The sequence below is a fragment of the Thalassophryne amazonica genome, chromosome 19, assembly GCF_902500255.1.
Source record: "Thalassophryne amazonica chromosome 19, fThaAma1.1, whole genome shotgun sequence".
Classification (NCBI taxonomy): Eukaryota; Metazoa; Chordata; class Actinopteri; order Batrachoidiformes; family Batrachoididae; genus Thalassophryne; species Thalassophryne amazonica.
In genome coordinates, this window is record NC_047121.1 from 60,298,156 (window position 1) to 60,325,176 (window position 27,021).

Sequence of the window (27,021 nt, forward strand, 5' to 3'; positions counted from 1 at the left end):
TTGTGTATGTGGAAAAAGTTTTAGATCTTTGAGTTCATCTCATACAAAATGGGAGCAAAACCAAAAGTGTTGCGTTTATATTTTTGTTGAGTGTAGTTATAAATAAATAAATAAATAGTAGCAGAATGCTTCAAGATCACAAACGTCTGTCAGGACCAAGCCACTGTTACGATAAACAGAAGTCTTCAAATATTTTTACATAATGGACAAACCCTGATCTGGAAAATGTCACAGGATCTGCATGCATGGACCATATGTCATGTAAAATCATAGACTGGACACAGACTGGGCATAGCCTGGACATAGACTGGACTGGACATAGACTGGACTGGACATAGACTGGACACAGACCGGACATAGCCTGGACATAGACTGGACACAGACTGAACTGGACATAGCCTGGACACAGACTGGACATAGAATGAACAGAGACTGGACATAGACTGTTACACAAACTGAAGATAGGCCGGACAGAGACTGTACATAGCCTGGACATAGCCTGGACACAGACTGGACTGGACATAGACTGGACATAGACCAAATACAGACTGGACACAGACTGGACATAGAATGAACAGAGACTGGACATAGACTGGACACAAATTGGACATAGAATGGACACAGACTGGACTGGACATAGACCAGACACAGACTGTACATACCCTGGACACAGACTGCACACAGACTGGACATAGAATGAACAGAGACTGGACATAGACTAGACACAAACTGGACATATCCTTGACACAAACTGGACTGGTCATAGAATGGACACAGACTGGACTGGACATAGACTGCACATAGACCAGACACAGACTACACATAGCCTGGACACAGACTGTACATAGACTTGACACAAACTGGACATAGGCTGAACAGAGACTGGACACAGACTGGACATCAGCTGGATATAGACTGGACACCGACTGGACATAAACTGAACAAACCCGCCATGTTGGTTTTCTGAAGAGTAGTTTGAAACTGAAATGGGGTGGCTCCAAATGTCATATTATCACGTCCTGACTCTGCCTAACTCCCAGAGAAACCATGAATGGATAAAGAGATGGAGCGATGGGCTCAGACATGCCCCACACCTTGGAATTGAAAAACATGCTAAGGCTAACAGGCTAATTTGGATATTTTGTGGATGGTTTGTGTGCGGGTATGACGTAGTGTGACAGACATATTGTCTTTGCAACCATTGTCCCATCAGAAAATTTAATATCACCCAGCTAATGATACCTGCTCATTAATGCTAACCTGCTCCTTGCAGTGTAAACATACAAATTAAATAATACTAAAATTTCACTTTTCAGTAATACTGGAGCAGTGACTTCTTAGATGATCCAATGCAACAGTTAGATCCACAGCAAGCAATATTATCTCAGATATTTGTGATTAAATGCTGAGAAAGGACAGATGCAGTTGAATCCACAGCCACAGCTAGCAGGGCCCTGGACTCAGCTCACTGGCATCTGTGGCTGCCACCCACTACCTGTCACTCAAAACAACCACCCTAATTATTCACAAGTTTATAGCATAAAATAATGAATTATACAAAACTTCACACATACCTCCGGTGTGCAGTTGTCATTAACGGGGATGATAGCAGCAAAGACCAAACCTTTTTTTTTTGGACCAGGCTGTTAACATATGTATTTCTGCTATGAAATGGCGATTTTAACATGGGGTTCTACGGGGAATGCTTGACTTTTTGAGCCATCTTTAGGCAGTCATTCAAAGAACTGTCAGATTTGGCACTTCTGTGTTTGCTTCCTTTTTCAGCACCGGAGACTGGGACTTAACTGCAAGTCCTGAAAATGCAGTTATGTAGATTAGTTAAGAGTAAAAAAAACAAAAACAAAATACAAATATAATAATAATAATAAAAAACGAACATTTTCATGGTGTTAAACCAAAAAAGTGACAATTAACTTTTAGAGGTGTGAATCAGATACAGAAAGCTTTATTAATCTAAAAGAACAATTCAGTTTCTACAGACCACATATACCCATTACTACGACTACTACTACTATTTAGTGTCATGGGAAGCAATATGGTATATGGGAATAATATAGCTATAGGATCTTCAACCAAATGTAATGGTGTCTTCCTTTTGCAACAATCTGTATTTGAATCAGTGTTCTTACAGATCAATTAATCATTAAGTTTTCCTGCAAACATGCAGTCACGCAAACACATGACCTCCTGGGCAGAGGTAAGAGTGAAGGTAAGTTTATTTTTCCTGTGGACCCTGTACTCATGAGTTGAGTACACTAACGTGATTCTGCTGATTGTAAAACTTTTTCCACAGTGGCCAGTATGTAGAGACTAAAACGTCCTGTGCACCACTACTGCTATTACTAAGTTCAGGTGTGACCCCAATGCAAACAACAGACAGGATAACAAGTCCAAAGTGGTTTATTCCAATACCAGGGCCAGTCCAGGGTTATGCACAGGAGGTGAACACAATACTAAAGGTGTCCATGAGGGAGCAGGTAGATGCACTTATTGCAGAAATATCAGAGTGTCAAAACACAGAGACCAGTCGCTCCAGGCAAAAGTATACTCATCAGCAGGCCAGTCTCAGAAAGCCCAAACCGGCACCATAAATTGGCAAATGTAGCTCAAACTCAGAGGTGACACGGTGTCTATCTTGTCCTTGTCAATGCTGTGCCATGTGCTGCACATTTTCAGTCATTCTGCAAGTTTTCTTGTGTCAACATGTCGGTTCAACAATAAACTACAGGCAGAAAAACAGCTCTCCTGCCAAACCTGTCTGTATTAAACATCACTGTTAAACACACACTCAAATATGCTTTGTGTGTGTGTGTGCATGCATGTAGCTGCATGATTGGAAGCAAACCTCAATTTGTACAAGGACGTAGGAGAGAATTTTTTTTTTTATTTTTGGGTTGAGCTTCAGCACCATGGACAGTGACCAGCATCTGTCAAAAAGCAATGCACAGACTGCCCACAAAACACTTTCACTTCATCAGTGAAGTCCCCATTAGGTTTAATTTCATCGTTAGCACACCAGAGCAGTCGTTACTACATTTTTTTTGTTTAACCACATTCAAAGTTCAACCACATCTTCCATGTTAATAGAGATCAAACCACCTCCTTATCGGTTTCTACTGTGTTCCTGCTACGTGTTGAACGTTCTTACGGCGACAACCCAATTTTTTTCTGGATGTACTCCAAATGTGGCCAGACAAAAATCAAAACCATCAAAATGTGTATAAAAACAGTTATGAGCATTTGCAAATTCAGTGTTCTACTCGAAGCCATCAAAAGAGATGATGTTGCTGGTTTTAGAGTGTTGGAGGCCTGCGATGGCTTTCATGGTTGACCAAGCAGATCCAAGATTATTCATAGTTATATTGTTAAGTACTGCGCAGTATATGCAGTACTCAATATAAATGATATAAATTTGGCCTACGATAGAGATTTGGACTCCACCGACCAATCACAATCATGCAAATTTTATGATCCAGGAAAACTGTGAAATATCAGTGCTCCTTTGCTGCAGACAGAGTGAGGGGAGGGGGAGGTGTTCTGAGCTGAGGCATGTCTCTCACTGAGATAAATAATGTTTTGAGCAGTGTCTTCCACACTTAGCAGTCAGCTAAACAGGGGTTCTCTTGCAGACATGTCCGCTGAACACCGCAAACCATTATTTATTTATTTCAGCGGATGCTCATGACCTGAATCAAACATTTGAGAAAGTGCCACATTAAATAACTCAAGGATTTTTTTTAACCAGATAAGTAAATTAAGCACTTCTATTTATTTTTTATTTATTGGGTTTCTTGATGCATTTTGGAAATGAGGAAATGCCTCCATCCTGAAAATGGTTCATGTACTCAGAGTGAGTGTACCATCTCGTGTTCAAGAGATGAAATGTCAGCCACTGACCCAACAAAAAATAAATGTATTTAATTCTTTCACCAAAACATCAAATCAAGGCTTGCATCTTAGATGTACCTTCTGGCAAATTGTAGCTGTAGTTTTGAGATCTGCACAATAAAATGTATGTTTTTAAAAAAATCTATAACCCATTCAGAAATACTTCCATTGTAACTTTTACACTTAATTTTATATAGCGTTATATACCGTTACTGTGAAGGAGGACGAAAAAACCGTGAGACTGGGCTGAATATACTGATGGTGCAGAATATAGTGTACTTCATCTCATGTTTAATATATAGTTGTTGGGTAAGTATAACGGTCATTAAATATCAGCAGAGATGCATCAATTCCAGACTTTCTGCAAAGCTTTAAGACTCTTGCATACCCCATCAAACTCAAACCTGATTTTTTTTCCACACAAACTCTGAAATTCTTCTCAGTGGGCCAAAGAAGTATGTCCTCAAAGTGAGGTTCTATAACTTTACCCAAATGGACTTCATGCTTAGTCTTCAAGATGTTTTGCCACTTATCCAACTGATCTCAATTTCAGTTTGAAATGTCAGGAAGTCTTCAGAAATACTCCACTTGCGCTTCAGTAAACTTGGATGACTGAGAACCTTCAATGACAGGCAGACTCATATAACTAAGGCAAAGCTTTGGACTGAATATCGAAGCAGGTTGATGTAAATATATCACGTCAACTGTATGTAATACAATGTAAAATGTAAAAATTGCTTGGGTGTATGAAGGTACTTTAAATAAACTGACATGATCTGGTAATGATAAACTATTGCAGGCTTTAATGGTACATACATGTGAGTTTATTAAAGGTATTCATGAAAATATCATTGCTAAGTAGAATAACAATTACAGAAACTTCTGTATTCTCAAGATTGGTAGATTTATTGAATGATCAATGTAATTTACAACAACAGTAAATAATGTGTTTATGTCGTTGACATTAATGAGCAAAGCTCTTCACCATCAGATTTTTTTTTTCAGTAAAATGGCTGTAGGGGGCATTAGCATGGCTAAAAACCTTCAGCCTCACTCGATGTTTGGTATAAAGCTCGAAAACCAGTTTGGCATTTTTCCTCATCATTGTGATCCTTTCATCATTATTGCCAATGGCTTGTGTTGAACTGTGGGAGATATATAGAAATATGCTACTAGAGCTTGTGTTGAAATTCTGTTGTACCTGCATTAACTCTATTTTACCTGCATTAATATTAAATGCCCACTAGGTGGAGATATTGCTCCATTTCAAGAACCTTGGGATAAGATGATGAGCAACATGTTGCTTATAGTAGTAGATGGCACAGCTGGCCAAGCAACACGTGAGAGGGATGCAGTTGTCAAAGTATCACTGGCATCCCCTCTGCACCCATTTTTAAATCCAAATTTAGGGTTTTACGTGGAATTTCATCTCTCTTCACTATGCTTTAATCCCATTCCATTTACACATCTTATAAAAACTTTTAAGTGTTATATTATCATAAGCTCTTTATTATGACACACAGCAAAAGTCATCTTACAATTCGATATAAGCAGAGGTTATGAAATGACATTATGCTGCTTTCACTGCCCAAACAATGGGTCATCTTATTGTGGTGAAATATTCAGGACCACTCGGATGCTGTGGAGCCAAAACAAGACACATTAGTAGGTTTTGCATAGTTACTGACTGAGTTATCGATGGCGTAGAAAGGATATAGTGAGAGTGTAAAATTACCATTTGCTTGCTTTCATCAGATCAATGGCATCATTGATCTGATCCAAGGTCATGTTGTGAGTGATAAACTCATCCAGTTTGATCTTCTTGTCCAGGTAGGCTTGAACCATCAGGGGCACACTGTCCTTACTCTTGAACCCTGATCCACAAAATAAATTCAGTGTTTAAAACACGTCAACAACTGGATCACCAAAAACACAACATGTACATTTGAGTGATTTCATGGGTCAAGTTTGTTGTATTTTGTCACCTCCAAACAAGGAGCCTTTCCATGTGCGACCTACGATGAGCTGAATTGGCTTCGTGGCAACGTCCGCCATATCAGTCCAGCCAACCACGACACTGACACCCCAGCCTTTCACACAGGACTCCAAAGCGCTGCGCTACATCAGGAGAAACGGCACCAGGTCATGATCTCTGACAAGGAGTATTTTGCTGCAGTTTGTGCATCTATCTGTAAACTGTTAGCTGAATATCACATTAAGACACAAACTACAATGAAATTCAGTGGAGATGTAGGCCTTGGATCAAGGAAGAGCTGAGTAGATTTTGATGCAGCTTTGGATCTTTGATCTCAAATTCTGATAATGGATCTACTCTGCAGTCCTGATGAATAAAGGGCACCAGGGCCACTGAAAAAGACAGAGACAGATGGCAATGAAATAAAATCCTTGGTGAAGTTCCAATGTCAAAGATCAGGATCAAAGATGAGAGATCAGTATTAAAAGTAAGCAACCAGGATCAAAGGTCTAATCAATATTGCAGGCCAGCGATCAGAATCAAAGGTCAGCGATTAAAGATGAGTGAACTGGATCAATGGTCATGAGTTAAGATTAGAAATCTATGATCAAAGATGAGTTATAAAGCACAAAGGTCAGGATCAGGAACATAGGTTAGCAATCAGAAAGGTCAACAATAATGAAAGTACAGTGATCAAAGGTGAGTGATTGTGATCAAAGGTCAAGAATTAAGCTCAGAGGTGAGGTATTAGGCACACAGGTCAGGATTGAAGGCATAGGTTAGCAATTACAAACAAAGGTAATCAAGATAAAAGATCCTGAATCAGGATCAAAGATCAATGATCAGGTGAGTTATCAGGCTCAAAGGTCAGGAATGTGGAGCACAGATAAACAATCAGAAACAAAGGCCAACAATCATGTTCAAAGAGCTGGATCAAAGATGAGTGACCAAGATCAACAATGCAGAATTAGGATCAAAGATCAGTGATCAGAATAAAAGGAATTAAGATAAAATATGATTTTTCAGGGACAACGTTCAAGATCAGGAGCATAGGTATCAAAGGTAATGGATCAGGATCAAAGATCACGATCAGATGAGCAATCAGTATCAAAGCTCAGCAATCAGGAATTGAAAATATGCTTCTCGTAAAGGGTGAAGCCAGAAGGGCACTGGTTCAAATCAGTTGGTTTTCACTGATTAAGGTGGGAAAGAAAGAATCTTCTCACTAATGAACCTTCTTCAGCGAGATGAAGTGTAATTGTGTGCACACTTCTTCATTTCTCTCACCATGACTTCCACATTCCCAACACATTCCAGGGAGTAGTCCACTCCTCCATTAGTCATTACATACAGCACTTCATTGATGGGTCTGTCATGATCTTTGGGGTTCACAAAGTCGGTGGCACCAAACACTTTGGCCTTCTCAAACTTCTCAGGGTTGAGGTCGACTGCAATAATCCTCTCTGCTCCTGCAGCCTTGCAGCCCATGACAGCAGCCAAACCCACAGCTCCGAGGCCAAAGACAGCACAGGTGGAGCCCGGCTCGACCTAAAGTCACACAGAATCCAAGAAGAAAAGCCCTTTCATTTCTCAAACAGGCTTTTCCATTGTAAACATGAATGTGCTGGTACTGGACTTGAAGAATATGCCGGCACCTTTGCAGTATTCACTGCCGCTCCGTATCCTGTGCAGACTCCACAGCCGAGGAGACAGACTTTGTCCAGGGGAGCTGCAGGGTCAATCTTAGTCACACTGATCTGCTTCACCACGGTGTACTCTGAGAAGGTGCTGGTTCCCACAAACTGATACAACTTCTGACCCTTGCAGGAAAGCCTGCTGTCCTCCTCACACATCTCCTTATAACGGGCGGCCCTGCACAAGACAACTTCAGTCTGACAACTCATGAAAATTCAGTAAGGTATATCTTCTAGAATATATTCCATTTCTAAGGTAGAACTCTATGAGTGTATACTAAAGTATATCTAAATATCTAAAAAAGGAAGGGTAGAATAGAGTAAAGTAGAGCCTCTTAGGTGCCTGGTCTTGAGAACCAGGGACCTGCGTAGTTATTGTCTGCAGCCTTGTCAGGGTGTGGTACATCACTGGGGGAGTTTATCCATAAACCTCCTCTTTGGAAGGGTCTTTTAATAGTCTAAAATGTCATTTTCCATGTACTTTAAAAAGTAAAAAAAAAAAAAAAAGTACTGTCCGTGTCTGTGATGGTATCCTCACGCCTTGCTTTGTGGAGGACACGGGAGGGATCTGTAGCCATCAGGTAGAACTTTCCTCAGAGTTGCCCTGACAAAGTGTCCAATCACAATGTAGTCTGAGTGGTTGCATTAGAGTCTTTGTCCATGATCCTGAAGGCAATTTTGACCTAACTGGTACCATTAATTGGGACTAAACAATACTTACAATCCAGCCTCAGTAGGGTTAGAGTCTACACAAATGTAAGGTGGGTAACCCAGGGTGCCAACTATAGCAAGGTAGGGGTCAATGAAGGATTACACAGGGGTCAACATTTAGAAATGCTCCAATCATCCATCCATCCATCCATCCATCCATCCATCCATCCATTTTCTATACCTGCTTACTCCAATCAAGGGTCACGGGGGGCTGGAGTCTGTCCCAGCAGTCATAGGACATGAGGCGGGGTGCACCCTGGACAGGATGCCAGTTTGTCTCAGAGCCACAGTTTAAAGTTAAAGTTTAAAGTTTCCAATCCACCTAACCTGCATGTCTCTGGATGTAGGAGGAAGCCGGAGCACCCGGAGGGAACCCACACAAGCACGGGGAGAACATGCAAATATCGATACCATGACCTTTATGCTGTGAGGCAACAGTGCTAACCACTAAGCCACCATGCTGCCCTTATTCCAATCATATATCGTTATTCCTTATTCCTATCATATGACAGATCATTTGTCTGATCATAAAGACTCTTTATGACTGAGTTATGGGGTAAAAACAGGAAAAGAAATGATGACAAATGCCAATTTCAGCTATTACAGTTGTCAAAAGTTAATGTTTCCCCAATTTTGGTAAAAAGTGATGCAAATTATTGGTTGCGCAAACATGGTTTTCAAAAGGAAGAGCCTGCACTGTTATACTTAGTTATCACAAACATTCAACATGATCACAACTATTCCAATTATTGATCCTATTACCTCAACTAATAGTTTATTTATGTAAAGACTTATTAAAACACACTAAGGTAACAGTAACAGGAAGACAGAGGACGGGAATGAGAGGAACAGTAGTAGCCAGTAAACCAGTATGTCTGGTATTTATATTGTATATTTATATTTGCAAACTGTATTTCTTTTTTACTTTTGAAACCCTCTGTGTTTCTTACCCTGTGTGCTGCTATATAATGCTCCTGGAACCTCAGTTTCCCTGAAGGAGTCTTCCCAAGGGATCAGTAAAGTTCTATCTAATCTCTGTATCTAATGCACAAAAAGATATGTGTTTGCCCGGAGCTCTCAACACCAAGTAAAATTTTGAGCAAATCAACTTTACTGTCCACGGTCTGCACTTAATGAAAACATACATGGAAATGTAATGTTTAAAGTGTATTTTCAGCAATTCTTCAGTTTTGAGCTCACCATCCTTTCTCACAATGGTTAGATTTTGGATTCTTGCAGAAGCGACATTCCCGACACTGGCTGAGGAACAAAGGAATCACCTTGTCTCCTAAAGAAAAAAAGGGCAATCTAAATAGTCGTTGAATGTTTGTTTTGACAGTTACCATAGTAACATCTCATTCTGAGGATATTAGGGCTACCTGGACCAAATATTATCAACTGCTAAGTGCTACCTTTGATGGAACTGTACCCACGTAGGTGACACATGTCCTCATCTGCAGACTGAGGTGTGGGTGCTTTAACTAACCTGGTTGAAATTCAGTAACTCCAGAACCGACGCTCTCTACAATGCCGGCTGCTTCATGGCCGAGGACGACCGGAAAACCTCCTTCGTGCTTATTTTCCAAAAGGTGATACATATCCGAGTGGCAGATTGCAGTCGACACAATCTGCAAAGGATAATAACCAAGAAATAAGAAACACTGATCAAAAAGCACAGTTATTGTCTGCAGCCTTGTCAGGGTGTGGTGACATCACTGGGGAAGTTTATCCATAAACCTCCTCTTTGGGAGGGTATATGTCTTTTAATAGTTTAAAATGTCACTTTCCATGTACTTTATGCACTTTAAGTTTGTCAGTGTTTCAGATTGGTGCCACAAAGGTAGTACAGCAGGAATGTAATGTCAAATCACAATACACAATGCCACACTGCATGCAATATTCTTGTCAAAACCTGTTGAAATAGTTTGCAGTCTGGTTGGTGCGCCACAGTGCACACGAGACTGCAGAGGTTAGTGACTTTTGATGCATTTCACTTGGTGGTCATTTAATGGGCCTATGAATGTCTAATTATTTTCTTTAATACCTTAAAAGTGGTGGACATACATACAGCATTATAACTCTGGACATTTTGAAACTTATAAAAAAAAAAAAAAAAAAAAATTAGATGGCTTGCCAGACTCTTTCCCCATTCTTTAAACCAATATAATTGTGATTCAGCATGTATTAAAACATAGAAAATTACACTTCATTTGTGTCTCTCTGACATACTAATAAAGGCAGCGCATTCTGAAGATACGTGGCATGACAGCCATCATGGATTTTGTGTTTTATTATCCTTTAGGGTGAAAAAAACTGAGCATGTTTTTACAACCTCAATTTCAATGAAGTTGGAACATTGTCTAAAATGTAAATAAAAACAGAATACAATGATTTGCAAATCCACTTTGTCCTATATTCAAGTGAATACACCACAAAGACAAGATATTTAATGTTCAAACTTATAAACTTTATTGTTTTTGTGCAAATATTTGCTCATTTTGAAATGGATGCCTGCAACATGTCTCAAAAAAGCTGGGACAGTGGTATGTTTACCACTGTGTTACATCACCACTGCTCAAAGAACACCTGTTTGGAACATTCTACAGGTGAACAGGTTAATTGGAAACAGGTGAGCATCATGATTGGGTATAAAAGGAGCATCCCCAAAAGGCTCAGCCGTTCACAAGCAAAGATGGGGTGAGGAACACCACTTTGTGAACAACTGCATGAAAAAATAGATTCAGAGAATCTGGAGAACTTTTTACACGTAAGTGGCAAGGCCAAAAACCAACACTGAATGCCCGTGACCTTTGATCCCTCAGGCGGCACTGCATTAAAAACCAACATCATTGTGTAAAGGATCTTACCGTGTGGGCTCAGGAACACTTCAGAAAACCATTGTCAGTTAACACAGTTCGTCACTACATCTACAAGTGCAAGTTAAAACTCTACCATGCAAAGCGAAAGCCAAACATCAACAACATCCAGAAATGCTGCCGCCTTCTCTGGGCCCAAGCTCATTTGAAATGGACAGACGCAAAGTGGAAAAGTGTGATGTGGTCTGATGAGTCCACGTTTCAAATTGTGGAAAAAAAGACCCTCCAGATTGTTACCAGTGCATTAACTTGATTTTTATTTCTTTTTATATAATGTAAAAATACTTTTCACTGTGAGTTTTAACATAAAAAACTGATTTTTTTTCTTTGTTTTTGATGTCCTAAAATATGTCAAATGTGTAAAAGTTCAAAGGGTTCACAAAGGTTCCAGCAGCACTGTATAGATATATATTAAACAATGTCTGGCCAATATTTGGTGGTATTACCATAAAACCCACAATTGTTGTGGAATAGTTTACATATATCTGCCTCTCCAATAGAGATAATGTGAAATTTTTGTACATCTGCTTTTAATTGTGTTCATACAGTATATCTCAGTTTTTCTTGCATGTTACTTGATCATTAACTGAAACATCTCACCCATTCTGTTCTGCACGATGTACATTTGTTTTAAATGTGCTGTGTGAATGGAACCTCACTTGCTGGGTGTATGTGTACGTCTTGATAAAGAATCCATCTCACCTTGATTCGGACCTCATTGGCCTGGGGAGGGGCTACTTCTATAGTCTCAATCACCAATGGTTTGTTGGGTTCCCAGGCCACTGCTGCCTTGCATTTGATGACCTAGAAGATATCAATGAAGGTTCTCAAGCATCCAGGTTGGAGATGTTTAAGATGTTTACTTTAAAGCAACTGGGCTTCTTGCTTTGTCTTCTAGAAATGTAATATTTTATCCAAATTACTTTCTAGAACTATACCACACACACACACACACACACACACACACACACACACACACACACACACACACACACACACACACACACACACACACACACACACACACACACACACACACACACACACACACACACTTTAACCTTTAGAAATTATGTAAAAGGATGAGGGGTTTTATCTGACACAATGTATTGTGTTTATTGTAGTTAACCATCTACAGGAAAAATCCCGGTTTCATGCTGTACAGGGTGGGACGAAGAGGGTAAAACGTGAATAATGGCTTTGATCTCCCTTTTCAAAGTGGTGGACAGTTTGGGTAGGGGTCCAAATTAAAAAATGGTCAGGTCCTGTTGTAAACCAAATTAATTGTCTTGTTATACATAATCCAAAAATATGTAGTTCTTCCCATCTGCAACCTTCTGTAAAAAGAAAAAAAAAATCACAATGCTAATTGTGGAAGGAACAATGTGCTTTTGCACAAGGGTCAAATTTATGAGCAGTGTTGCCACCATTACTTTGAAAAGTTACGTTATTAGTTAGTTTATGTAGTTATAATGTAACTAATAAGGTAACTCTTAAGATTGAGTAACCAGCAAAGTAAATAACTCAGTTACTTTTCTGAGTACGCCATCTTAAAAATAACCATGTTAGATTACTAATTACCTTATTAGTTACATTCAGTGGCTGCCAACAAGTTGTCGGCAGCTGCTTTTACGTTTATGTTTACAAGTACTGATAAAATTAAAATTAAAATTAGAATCAATTTGAAGGATTTTGGCATGCATACGTTTGATACACCAAGTTCAGCTCAGTTACTTTCAAAACCCAAAATGTCAGCTGTAAGCTTGAAATTTCAACATGGCAGCCAAAATTAATGTTTTGAAAAGAATCATAAAAAACCTCAAATGTGAACAAAGTCTGTGATGAATGATGGTTGGGTTTTTGTGTACAACAAATTTGTGGTTTTGAAAGAATCTGGTTTATTTTGGAGGTTTTTATTGAAGTCAGTTTTTACCTGTACAAAATACAGAATTTTAAAAGTACAAAAAGTACAAAGTGCTACTTTAAATGGAATTTAATCCAGTTCAAAGTAGACATCAGCCGCTTTTTTCCCAATAGACGGCAACTTGACTTAGCCCCTATAGGAAACTGGTTTAACTGGTTACTGATGCTGGAGAAATATTTGTGTTTTGGATCGCTGGGAAATGTTTTGGATCTCTGGGAAATAAAATCTAAAAATAACTGATATAATAATCTTAAAAGAACATAATCATTTGTGGCAGCTTTACACATAAACTGAAGGGTTTTTCTTTCTTCTTTAAAGGTTGTCTGAACTGGAAATGCACATTAAATAAAGTCATATTTACTTGACATGTTGTATGGCTGGGGGGCCTGGCTGCCTTTTTGTTTCTGTCTTTTGTTTTTCCTTCCAGGTGGCTTGCATTTGGGACTGAGTGGCTGTGTTGCTGAGGTTATCAGGACCTCACCCTGATCACCTGCGGCTCGTCAGGACTCACAGCTGTGGTGCATCTATATGGATTGGAACATGGTGGCATTTAAGACTGGAGTATACAGTGTGTATTTGCCAGAGACTCGACCTTGTGACCAGACGGGTGAGATCGTCGTCTCGGGAGCCATCTCATCATCAGTGGATGCAGAGAACGTCCAGGGTTTGATGCACGGTCTGTGAAAGAGGAGGGGGTGAGGTCTCACGCTCGTCAGCACACTTCCTGAGGTACGTTAGATTTTGTGACTAACGTTTATACAGTCAGTAAATGTGGTGTCCCTCACACCTTTTTATATTGAGCTGTACGTTAGTCATGTATCGGCTTCCACTGCAGTGGAGTTTTGTGAACTGGATGTTCCATGCCTGCAGGTTGGGAAGCTGATTAGTAATTAAGCCAGGAAGTGTTTGCTGTTTATGTACACCTTTGAGTGGTCTCTCTGTGTGTAGAGTGTGGACTCACATAATGGTTCCTTCTTTCACAGACTCGGTTTGTTGCGGCCACCTGGGGGGTGTCGGCGGGGTCCTTGGGTCAGAACGGCTTCTGGCTCCGGACCGTTAGCGCTGCTGGGAGCGCACCGTATCACCACCACGCCAGACCGCACACTCTTTTGTTGTTTTGTATCACATCACTGTTATGTATTAAATTCAGTTGGTCTTTGTACCGTGCTCTGCTTATTTCATACTGGGTCCTTCAAACGCTGGTCGGTTCTCCGAGCTGCGTCCGACACATAACATGACAATCAAGTAAAAAGGTTATTTGCTTTGGAAAAAACTGAGTAAATCCATGTAAACCAGCTGCCATTAGACATAAAACACACATTCTTTAATTCAGCAGTAAAACAAAAAAGTTTATTTTTGGCTCCCAGCACTTTGTCTCTGCCGGCCGCCTGGATTGTTTCAAACCCTGTCAAGATTCAACACGTGATATTGGAATGTTGGAATACAGTGGATGGGAAAGAAGGAACACCAAAGATGGATAGTGTCAGGCTTTGTAAGAAATTCAAATTTGAGTTGTCTAATATTTAAATATGTCATATTTCTGAGTTGCTGAGCCAAACAACCTAAAACAACAACAACAAAAACTAAATATGTTTCTGCATAAAATGTTCCAGCTGAGGAAAATGTACACACAAAGGTGGATTTGTTGATTTCCAGGAGAGGTCACAGAGAAGTAAAGACCCCATTCCAACCGTACTATACTGCCTTTGAGATGACCCCCATCGTTTTCTGAAAAGCCTAAAATGGTGCAGACAAACTGGATCTGTGTTGACAGTACTGAGAAACAGTTTTATTGTTTGTTTTTAAGCAAACTGGTCTGATATTTTGCTTTATTTATTAAATAATCTTAATTTAGATGAGGAATATTAGGCAGTTTACATCCAACCGAGAGTATAGTTTGGCAGATTACACTGTTTGCGATAAAAAAAAATTCATACAAAATTATGGCCAATGTCGTTGACGCCTTATTTTATGACTGAAAATGTACCACAAATTTAAATAAAAATTGATCACTTCCTTTGAATATGTTTAATATATGTTGGTGTGTGTTAAATATGTTCATAAAAATATTTTGTTGATTACAGTATTTTCAAAATTATAATTCACTTTTTTATCTAATGTGGGAGGTCCTGTGTATGTTGAAGTGTGTTAATTATGTTTATGAAAATATTTTTTGTTGATTACAGTATTTTCCGAATTACAAATCTCGTTTTTATCTACTTTGGGAGGTCCTGTGTATGTTGAAGTGTGTTAATTATGTTTATGAAAATATTTTTTTCTGATTACAGTATTTTCCAAATTACAAATCATGCTTTTTTAAAATCTACTTTGGGAGGTCCTGTGTATGTTGGTGTGTGTTAAATACATTTATAAAAATATTTTTTGCTGATTACAGTATTTTCCAAATGACAAATCATGCTTTTTTAAATCTACTTTGGGAGGTCCTGTGTATGTTAATGTGTGTTAAATATGTTTATGAAAATATTTTTTGCTGATTACAGTATTTTCCTAATTAAATTAAAAATCATGTTTTTTAACTACTTTGGGAGGTCCTGTGTATGTTGAAGTGTGTTAATTATGTTTATGAAAATATTTTTTTCTGATTACAGTATTTTCCAAATTACAAATCATGCTTTTTTTTAAAATCTACTTTGGGAGGTCCTGTGTATGTTGGTGTGTGTTAAATACATTTATAAAAATATTTTTTGCTGATTACAGTATTTTCCAAATGACAAATCATGCTTTTTTAAATCTACTTTGGGAGGTCCTGTGTATGTTAATGTGTGTTAAATATGTTTATGAAAATATTTTTTGCTGATTACAGTATTTTCCTAATTAAATTAAAAATCATGTTTTTTAACTACTTTGGGAGGTCCTGTGTATGTTGAAGTGTGTTAATTATGTTTATGAAAATATTTTTTTCTGATTACAGTATTTTCCAAATTACAAATCATGCTTTTTTTTAAAATCTACTTTGGGAGGTCCTGTGTATGTTGGTGTGTGTTAAATACATTTATAAAAATATTTTTTGCTGATTACAGTATTTTCCAAATGACAAATCATGCTTTTTTAAATCTACTTTGGGAGGTCCTGTGTATGTTAATGTGTGTTAAATATGTTTATGAAAATATTTTTTGCTGATTACAGTATTTTCCTAATTAAATTAAAAATCATGTTTTTTAACTACTTTGGGAGGTCCTGTGTATGTTGGTGTGTGTTAAATACATTTATAAAAATATTTTTTTTTATTGATTACAGTATTTTCTGAATGAATCACATATTTTATATCTATTTTGGGAGGTTCTGTGACAACCCAGTCTCATGGCAGTTCTTGGCGGCCTTACGAAAAGTACATTAATCTATAGGTTCGTGACGGGGCACGGCAATGGGGTGCTTTTTGTTTACGGGGGAGCGATTTAATTTTGTAACGGGGTTACGAAATCTGGGATGACGGGGTGAGGTATGAGGCAGTTATGGTTAGGGAGACACTAACGCTATGGTTATGGTTATGAGAAAAGGGAAGATTAAAAATAGGAAAAAAAACCAAAACAAAACAAAAACAAAACATGTCAGGAAAATGGGCTGCTTTTTTTGTGATGGGGGCATGGAAACAAATGTGAGACTGGGCTCGATTTATACTATGGTGTGAGTTACATACCAAAATAAATAAATAAATACATGAATAAAAACACATTCCTTATTCATAATAATTATAATGGCTATATACAGGACTTGCAGGGATCAAACCATGAAACAAAATAAAGTATAAAAAAAATAATAAATGCCAATAAAACATACACTACAGCATATGCACAAAAGTCCAAATTAAAGTGGTGATAAACAGAAAACAGGTACAACATAGACTATAGAAAATATGATAATTTACTGCTGATATTCCCAGGCTCTTGATTGGCTCAGCACACTTTATTGAATTAATTAGCTGTGGGTGAGTTTTAATACAAATAAATAAAACAAACAACAGAAAAGGATCAAATCTAGGAATTCTATAACTCCTGCAGTTATTGCGGGTGTTTTGCTGGAGTTTGTGAGAAGTGTCAGACAGGTATAAACTTTTTTTTTTTTTGTGGAAGATTTTTTTTCTGACATACCACATTAATTAAGTCATTTGATAAGATAACGAGGAGTGACAGGAAAGGCGGAGAGGAGTTAAAAACATACTGAGGGGCCCCACATTGGGAATCAACCCCCACAGCCAAAAACAGGAAGCCCTGCCAATAACTATTTAAAAAATAAAATAAAAATCACATGGTACAATCTCATATTTCATGACATTAACACGTTCTTTATGAGTGTTTTCCTCGTGACTGATAACACAAAGTGATCAAACATCTCGTTTGCACTCATATTTAAAATAGTTTTTTTTTTCTATTTCATTAGTACATATTTCTGCATTTAATTTTCATAAACACATAAAAACCTGAACTGTAGCTCCGAGCTCACAGTCGCTGCAGACTCCAAACAAGAAAGTAAAGTGGTTTAGATCATTACCTCACCAGCTGCGGCCATTTCTGCCGTCAAGAGCAACACCCAGAAAGAAGAGGAGCTGAGGAAGAAGAAGCCTGCAGTAGAAATGAGGAGGAGGAGGAGCAGTTTAAATGGGATCCTGGGCAGGAAGTTACATACAGGGGCAGCAGGTTTGGCTGGAAAGCTGCCATGTGATAGCACCTCAGGCATTCCGCATACACAAACCAAAGTCCTGCTTCAGTAAACCAAACCGATCCCAGTTTTTTAGTTCACATTAGAACTCCCAGTTTGTGTTTGCATCCGTTTGGAAAACCAAAATCCTATATTTTATGTGAACATATGCTCAGAAATACATGCAAACAAAGCAATTTGGTTCATCATTTAAAAAAAAAAAAAAAATCTAACTGTATTTGGCAACAACAACAAAATAAAATTCTTTTATGAAGTGGAAATAAAAAAGCATAAGAACACAATTATTGGCACCTTTTGAAGAATTTACAGTAAATCATTAGTTTTACAACAACATATCCTCAGACAACTCAAGGGGATGCACTCAAAAAATAACTTGCTCAGTAAACATAATAAAATGATGGAAAGTATCTCTAGCCAAGTAAAATGTGTGACTTAGCCACAAACTATTTTGTTGAGTGAACCTAAATGTCAAGGGTTGAGTTTTGTTTGGTTCTTATTTCTTTCTTTTGATCTGTTTGTTATTTTTTTGTTTGTTTATTCTCTTGCTAGGGTTTTCTGCTTGGGTCTGTCTGTCTCTGCTTCTCTTGTCTTTCTCTTGGTTCTTGGTGATGAGTGTTTCCCCCCTTGTTCTGGTGCTTTCTATGCACACCTGTTCCTGATTTGATGATTACCACCTGGGTTATATAAGCTCACTGGGTGCGTTAGTTTCTCGCCAGTTTGTTGTGCCCTGTGCCTTCATTCCAGCTCTGTACTTGCGTTCCTCAGTCCTGCCTGCCTCCTTGTGTGTTCCTGACCTCCAGCTTGTTGTGACGACCATGCCTTTTTGCCTGATGATTTTTGTACTGCTGCTTTTCTTTGACTGCCTACTCATGTACCAAACTCTGCAATCCCTTACAGTAAAGCCTTCTAAAAACCAGAGCTGTGTATTCAAGCTGTGCATTTGTGTCCAGCAATTCCTGACCATCCAGCCTGATACTAAATGCAAATTTGTTGGGTCAACATGGTGAAGTTGAGTTACTGTTACTTAATTACCATAGTTCAGACCAACTACATAGATTTGTAGGGGTAAATGTAACAAAAAAAAAAAAAAAAGGAAAGACCCCTCGGCTGCTCCCTTGTTTGCACTCGGGGTCACAACAGCAAATCCAAGGTGAATCTGCATGTTGATTTGGCACAAGTTTTATGTTGGATGTCCTTCCTGACACAACTCCACATTACATGGAGAAATGTGGCAGGGGTGGGGCTTGAACTGGGAACCTTCCACACTGAAACAAAGTGCACTAACCATTTGGTCACCAACCCCCTGCTCTGTACACACTGATGTCATTTTCTTGGGCTTTCTTTTAGACTTGTTTGATGTGATTATGAGTTACTTAATTTAATAGCAGTTATGAGTCATTTTTAAAATGGTACAGTTACATTCAACTTAACTTTGCTTTGTTCAATCAGCACAATTTATTCATGTAACTCAAGAAGAGATGGCTGTTGCTGCTGCTACTACTATCAATAATGCTGCTACTACTGTTACTTGCAAAAAATTAAGAGGTGAGAAGTTCAAATGAAAAAGAAATGAGGAGAAAAGTACGCCACCAACTTTTTAACACACTTGCAGATGATGATGCAGCACAAAAGTGTCACTTCCCTTAACTACTGCTACTCCTACTACAACTACCACTACTACTGAAAGGCTCAATAATCTATTTCAGTCCAAATGTCAAAGTATATGTGTACCACATTTGGCTTAATTCTGGAGGACAAAAGTGTCTCTCCTCTTAACGACGACTACTAATACCACTACTACTACTGATGTTCTCAATCGCCCATATTACTCCAAATGTCAAAATAAATATGGGAAGTATAAATATGGGGAATATTGATCCAAATGTGTCGTGTTTGGCTCAGAAGTGTAAAAGTGTCTCTCCTTTTAACTACTACTACTACTACGAGTGCCATGACAACTAAAGTGCTCGACAGCTTATGTCACTCCTTGTATGTTGAGGTTTGTGTGCCAAGTTTGTCTCAGCTCTGTGGCAAAAAAGTGTCTCTCCTCATAACTACTACAACTACCACTACTATTGCTAAAGTGGTCAATAGCCTGTATCGCCCCCCCTCCATGTCAAAGTACAGAAAAAGTATTGGAGCATTGCTATCATGAGGCAGCACAAAGTATATATATATATAATACCGTGGTTGAATGTCAAGTGCAGTTTCTTGCTGTTTTTTTTCTCTGTAACATTTACAGCCCCAGTTCCAATGAAGTTGGGACGTTGTGTAAAATGTAAATAAAAACAGAATACAATGATTTGCAAATCCTCTTCAACCTATATTCAATTAAATACACCACAAAGACAAAATATTTAATGTTCACACTGATAGACTTTATTGTTTTTGTGCAAATATTTGCTCATTTTGAAATGAATGCCTGCAGCATGTTTCAAAAAAGCTGGGACAGTGGTATGTCTACCACTGTGTTACATCACCTTTCCTTCTAACAACACTCAATAAGCATTTGGATAAGGGGTTCATATCCAAGAAATTGTAAATGATCCTTGTGACTGTCTCACAGAAACAATCCAGTCATTGTCTGAGTTTGACTGAGGACACACAGCATTGGAATAAAATGTTTCAGTGACGTTAAAAACCCAACTCCTCCCCAGAAAAGAAAAAAACTGACTGTCATCTTCAGGAAGGATACTGCTTTCCAATGATTAAAAAAAAACAAAACAAAAAACAACAAAAAAAACAACAACTGTGGTCCTGTGAATGACACCTATTGTGTTATTTGTGACCTTGCGCCTGCTGACACTGTGTTTCTGTTTCAAACTGGAATAGTAGAATTATTTTAATGAAAGCAATCAAAACTGGATGTTTTTCATCAAAGTACTCCACCAACACTTTAAAAGTGTGTTCTGGAGAGGTCAGGTTGTTTTTTTTGTTTTGTTTTTTACAATATTTCACAATTATTCTTGTTAAGCCAATTTCTAGCAAATTTGTGTATGACACGCCAGTGCCTCTTGAGGTCACAGCACTACACCAGCCTTTCGAAATGTGGTGAAAGCGGTAACCAGCTAATTCCATTAATATGCATTTCTGGGAAAAAGTTCTCCCATCATGCACTTCAGTCTGCCATATTGCTTCTTGTGTACTTCCTGTTTGTGGTCACAAAAACTGAGCTGGATGGGCTACAAGAACACACTCATGCTTATCTGTTGTTATCCTCGCTGCTCGATATCAGTGACCCTAGCCTGTATCGCCAAGCCCAAATTCAAACTTGTCCAACATCTTAGCAAGGTATAACTTACAATGACAAGTTTGATCGCAAACGGTGAAACCTCACGTTGTTCTCGTATTTGTTCGGTTTTACAGAAGCTGCCAAAGTGAGAACCAAAATAAGTGTTGTGAAAGTGTAGGAACACGGACCCACAACAGGGGGCGTAAAAGAACGGGCAATGGATAAGCCAAACAGTAACAATTTAATGTTGTAAATTGTGCACAACGGAATACAGACAACAATCAGTTTGGGACTATAGTCAATTACACGTTGGGTGACGTGTGGGCAGGCTTGAGGATAGGAGACGCCCGTCCAGAACCGAGCCGGATCCCACACGGCCCTCACCGCCAACGGGCCTGAAGAACACCGGAGCCGCCAAGTCCTGGGTCCCCAGGTGGTCGCTGTCTCCAGCTGTCAGACCTGGTACTGCTGGCAGAGAACAGAAATAGCACAGGTGAGTGTGAGTACGCACACTCAGTAATCCCACAGTCTGTGTTCAGTAAGGAGGGAGAACCTCCACCTCCAATAACACACTCGGACAGCTCCTGTGAAAACCACTTATCTGGTTGGGGTGGGAGGCGAAGCCGTCGCAGTCCACACCAAACGCCAATACAGCAGATAAGGAACACGTCACAGGAAAACGACTGCAAATGAGATCAGACTATTATTCAGAGTTAAGTTTATCAGAGAAATTACCTCCAAGGTAGCTGATTTCTCGGCGGGGAGGTGGAGTTGCAGTCCGGCCTTTATGGTGATGGTGTTGAGTAGTGGATGAGTGACAGCTGGTACGGATGATGAGTGACAGCTGTCACTCCCGGTTGCTCCGACGCCCTCTGTGCTTGAAGCCCGCACTTCAAGCAGGGCGCCATCTTGTGGTGGTGGGCCAGCAGTACCTCCTCTTCAGCCGCCCACACAACAATAAGTCCCAGCACCAAATTTGGTTTGATCACAATCGGTGAAACCTCATGTTGTTCTTGTATTTATTCGGTTTTATAGAAGCTGCCAAAGTGAGAACCAAAATAAGTCCCAGCACCAAATTTGGATTGATCGCAATCTGTGACACCTCACGTTGCTCTCATATTTATTCAGTTTTACAGAAGCTGCCAAAGTGAGAACCAAAATAAGTCCCAGTACCAAATTTGTGTGAGACATTCATGTGGTGAGTTGTGTATAGGTTCTCTGGAATACACAAAGTCTTTTTCAAGATATCACATACACAACTTTTCAGAGACCCCAGAGCCCTGGAAGCCACAGTGAGAGTCTAAACAAGTCCATGACTGAATTTGTCTCAGATCTTATGGAAATGACCTTTAGGACTGATTCTCACCTTGATACAGACAATTTGTGTGAATAGATTACATACACATTGACCACGTGGTGTGCACACACACACACACACACATATGCACGCACAGAGTCAAGAAGTGCAGAAAATGTAATGAAATCAAACTGAGCTTGAGTTCAATGACAAACATCACATTCTGCTTTTTTTAAGTTTTCCTGAATACACAAAGTCTTTATCATCTATATCACATACACAACTTTTTAGAGACCCCGGACCCCTGGTGGCCACAATGAGAGTCTAAACAAGACCACAGCTGATTTGTCTCAGGTCTTATGGAGGTGACCTTTTGGACTGATTTTCACTTTGATACAGAAGGTCTGTGTAAATATGGACACACACTGACCATGTGCATGCACAAAAAATAAAAACAAACACCAGTTACGAACTGTTGGTTGAAATCAAACTGAGCTTGAGTTCAATGACACGCATCACATTCAGGTTTTTTTTTGTTCCTTTTGTTTATTGGCAGAAAAGAGAAAAGAAATGCATTTAAATGTGTACAGTACAATTAACGGTACTGTTGGCCGAGTTGGCTGAGTGTCTGCCCCCTGCTGAATAGTTTGTGTATTGGTGGTGGATTAGAAACAGGTGTAGCCACCAATAAGGATATCACAGGATATTACAAAGCCAAAAAAAGTTGTTTTTTTTCCCCAGAGATGGACATCAAGGGCCAAGACAGTGCAGCTTTTCTTTGCTACTGATCACCTCCTCCTACTGTGCTGATGGCTGCAAGGAAAACTTGCACCATCTTGGCCTTACATGGAGTATCTGCCATGATTTTTCCAAAGCCTAGAAATAGGAAAGTGGCCCATCCCAAACGCACTTTTGTTTTATGCTGTCGGCTGATCACCCATTGAGGTAAGGTTCAATATAATACAGCTGAAGGTTCTTGAATGACTTTGGGTGTGGCTTCAAGAGAAGTGGACATCATCTTATGGAGAGACCTTCATAACTGTCCGGATGCTGTGGAATAAAATCCAAACAGAAATGAGTAGATTACCTGACTTCATTGATTGACTGATGCAGGAAGTAGACCAACCATTTCCCTTCTTTCATCAGCTCAATGGCATCATTGATCTGATCCAATGACATTTTGTGAGTGATAAACTCATCCAGCTTGATCTTCTTGTCAAGGTAAGCTTTAACCATTTGAGGGACACCATCCTTACTCTTGAAGCCTGAAAAAACACACGATAAACTCAAAGCACAGAGTATTTAAGGCATTTAACATACAGTGTCATTGCTCATGACTTGTTTGATTCGCTGCCGGATGTCTGACCTCCAAACATGGAGCCCTTCCATGTACGACCACCAATGAGCTGACCAGGTCGGGCTGCCAAGTCGGCCAAGTTGGTCCAGCCCAACACGCAGCTGACGCCCCAACCTTGGACACAGGACTCCAAAGCACTGCGCTAGATCAGGAAAAACAGTAACCTGAAGGTTACTGGCTCAAATCCCAGCACATTCTGATAAAATCTCTTTGCAGTTTCATTTTGGGAAAAGAATTTTCATCCAAATCAAACATTTCGAATGACACTATGTCAATATATTCAGTAAATTTCTTTCCGTATCTCACCATAACTTCTACCTTCCCGACACATTCCAGGGAGAAGTCCACTCCTCCATCAGTCATCTCATGAAGGACTTTGCTGATGGGCTTGGTGTGTTCCTTTGGATTGACAAAGTCAGTGGCACCAAAGAGTTTGGCCTTCTCAAACTTATCGGGGTTGATGTCAACAGCAATAATCCTCTTGGCTCCTGCAGCCTTGCAGCCCATGACTGCAGCCATTCCGATGGCACCAAGGCCAAAAACAGCACATGTGGAGTCTGGCTCGACCTAAAACAGAACAAGGTTTGGTCAGTATAACAGTTCCGGTTACTGTACAAAGATTTAAACAATCATATCTGCTCTGTTTGGGTTCAGAGGATTTATACAGCAACAGACCAAAGGGTTTATAATTTTCAGCACAAACGTTACAACCGTAAAACATAATGCTTAATTGTCAGTCAGTCTGTTCAGAGTTGGGTTTTACTGGTCTTCAGTGGCCTGTGTTGGTGTGATAACGACATATTTTATTGAACTGTTTAAGTTTTTCATTTCAGCATTAGTTATTTGAGGAGGATATTACAATGAGTCAAGTATAAGGTGTCGTCTCCACTGTTCTTAAAACTGGAGAACTAACTCAGGAACAATTTCCCTCAATCTAATCCAGTCCAAGTTGGCTCATGAAGGTTCCTTGGTGGCCAACAGTTTGAGGCTTTGGAAAAGGAAGAAACTGACTCAGAAGCTCATTTCAAAGCCACATATACATTAAGAGACACAATGAGAAATGAAGAAGTGTTAGTTTTTTCCCACATGAGCATCAATATCCACACTTGGAGCCATGATAGGTGGACCATAAATGGCCAGCCCGGTCTCACGTTTTTTTTGTGCTCTCATAACAAAATGAGTCATATTTTTGTGATGGGGTTTTTTAAAACTCACTATTCCTAACCCTACTCCGGCCCCCAGCCCTAACCTTAACCATAACCTAATGTTACTCCTTCCCCCCACCCTAACCATAACCACCCCAACCCCCCCGCTTCACTTTTAATTTCATGCAGCCATCACAGAATGAATTAGAATGAATTCGTGCTGCCATGACGAAAATGAGGCGTTTTTCGTCACAATATCACGAACCAACAGATTAATGCTGCTGAATCATGACTTGCCATGAGACCAGGTTGAAATGGCGGCATTTGGGGACATGCTCACACACCTTTGCAGTGTTTACTGCCGCTCCGTATCCTGTGCAGACTCCACAGCCGAGGAGACAGACTTTGTCCAGAGGGGCTGTAGGGTCGATCTTAGCCACAGAGATCTGGTTCGTCACGGTGTACTCAGAGAAGGTGCTGGTTCCTGCAAACTGCAACACCTTCTGTCCTTTACAAGCCATCCTACTTACTATGTCGGACTTGATATCGTAGCGATCACTTGTCCTTCAAAAGAAGATTTGTTAATGTGAAAACGTCCTGGAAAAAGAACAGTTGCTGTATTGTCATCCTTAATTGCTGAAGATCTAAAAGACATGAACATCTTCGTATGTCCATATCAACCAAGAAGTGTCTTTATGATGATTTCCCCTCAAATTCCAACCTTTGCATATAAACAAACATATTTAAAGCAATAAAACCATTTTTGGTGAGCTCACCGTGTTCTCACACAGTGGTTGCTGTTCGGATTCTTGCAAAAGCGACATTCGCGGCACTGAGCAACAAAAAGAGGAATCACCTTGTCTCCTGCAAGACAATATAAATTATGCCATTTGAATGACAGACGCTGAATTTAAGACAATGTGAGGTTAAGCTAATAGGTCTGTATGACTAAAATAGATTGAATGACACAGACAGACTTTAATTTACCAACAACAGTAATGGTACCCAAATGCATGGACACAGCAAGGGGTACGGCAATCTGACATTTGAGCCCAATGACCTTGACCATTACTGATATATTAGATTAGATAGAACTTTACTGATCCCTTGGGAAGATTCCCTCAGCGAAATTGAGATTCCAGCAGCACTGTATAGCAGCACACAAGGTAAGAAGCACACAGAGTATAAAAAAGTGAAAGTATAAAAAACAGTTTGCAAATAAAAATCTAAATACACAAATATAAATACCAGACATACTGATCAATACTGGTTTCCTGGCTACTGCTGCTCATCTCCTTCCCATCCTCTGTCTTCCTGTTACTCCTCTCCCTGAGTGAGTTGTACAGTCTGATGGTCTGAGGTGTCAAGAAAGATGACTTTAAGCTTGCTTTCAGCTTGTTTTCATCTTGGAATATAGTACGTGCCATTGGATTAATATACATGCTGTTGGATTAAAGTGGACAGTGTTCGGTACTTTCCCGGAGTAAGTGAGGTCATACCGGACTTTTCCATTGCAGATGGGGAGGCCCATGGAATGAACTCAGTGGTGAAGATGATGGAATATGTCTAAGATGATTCTAAAATGACAAAGTATGATCAAATGAAGTATTAATGTGTTAAAAGTAATATCTAAGAATGATTCTAACATAACAAGTATGATTAAATGAACTATTAATGTAATAAAAGTAAGAGTTGATTAGAAAAAGTATGTTACAAATAAGTGAAATGAATGATTGAAGAAGTTGTTTTTCAGTGCAGAGTCAGAAGAGGAAGTGAAGAAGTTGGTTTGATAAAGAGTGCAGAGAGAAAAGAGGAAGTTAGTGATGTCGCAAGCGGAGCAAGAGAAGCTGATGATAAACAACTAAGATGTGGTAAAATATGAAAATGAATAATAAGGAATGAAAATGTTGTATATGATCATATGAATTGTTTTTCTGTGAAAGAGAGTTGTAATGAAGTGATTGAATATGATTGATGTGATTCTAAAGACATGATTTAAAAAGAATGAATTCTCAGAAAAGCTGAAGTGTTAACAGGAAAGAGGAACTTGAGAAATAAGTTACTGGCAAAGGGCCGCAGATGGCTTCCAGTAAGGGACGGAGAAGGGAGGAGGTTTTGAGTCACCAGCGTCCCCATGGTAACCAAGATCATCTAAATACAAAGAATCAAGCTCATATATAAACTGTAAAACACCAGGAAACGGGGTTATTCATCCAGAGAGAGG

The 27,021-nt window shown here is 39.3% G+C and overlaps 2 protein-coding genes across 2 annotated transcripts in view; both read right to left on the bottom strand.

Annotated features, from left to right (window-relative positions):
* Positions 1-4,787: 4,787 nt before the first annotated feature.
* Positions 4,788-17,678, bottom strand: LOC117532032 (alcohol dehydrogenase 1-like). The gene is made up of 9 exons (XM_034195252.1): positions 17,599-17,678; positions 11,868-11,969; positions 9,776-9,917; positions 9,490-9,577; positions 7,540-7,756; positions 7,172-7,432; positions 5,895-6,027; positions 5,645-5,783; positions 4,788-5,548 (listed from the first exon to the last, which is right to left on the bottom strand). Exons 1-9 carry the CDS (start codon positions 17,614-17,616, stop codon positions 5,515-5,517), a joined length of 1,134 nt encoding a protein of 377 aa, XP_034051143.1. The 5' UTR covers positions 17,617-17,678; the 3' UTR covers positions 4,788-5,514.
* A 5,219-nt stretch (positions 17,679-22,897) lies between these two features.
* LOC117532038 (alcohol dehydrogenase 1-like) overlaps positions 22,898-27,021 on the bottom strand; it is a 28,519-nt gene continuing 24,395 nt past the window's right edge. Inside the window, exons 4-9 of the mRNA XM_034195261.1 lie at positions 25,574-25,661; positions 25,142-25,361; positions 23,959-24,219; positions 23,662-23,794; positions 23,422-23,560; positions 22,898-23,345 (exon numbers count right to left, since the gene is read on the bottom strand). Coding sequence (XP_034051152.1) covers positions 23,315-23,345; positions 23,422-23,560; positions 23,662-23,794; positions 23,959-24,219; positions 25,142-25,361; positions 25,574-25,661 — 872 coding nt within the window. The 3' untranslated portion in view covers positions 22,898-23,314. The remainder of the gene's footprint in view (positions 23,346-23,421; positions 23,561-23,661; positions 23,795-23,958; positions 24,220-25,141; positions 25,362-25,573; positions 25,662-27,021) is intronic.

Bases quoted from the DNA above. Each gene is read 5' to 3' on its own strand.
- LOC117532032 (XM_034195252.1), bottom strand. The intron at 9,918-11,867 runs GTGAGATGGATT...TATCCTTTGCAG, and splicing joins CCAATGAGGTCCGAATCAAG to ATTGTGTCGACTGCAATCTG. The intron at 7,757-9,489 runs GTGAGCTCAAAA...TGTCTTGTGCAG, and splicing joins AACCATTGTGAGAAAGGATG to GGCCGCCCGTTATAAGGAGA.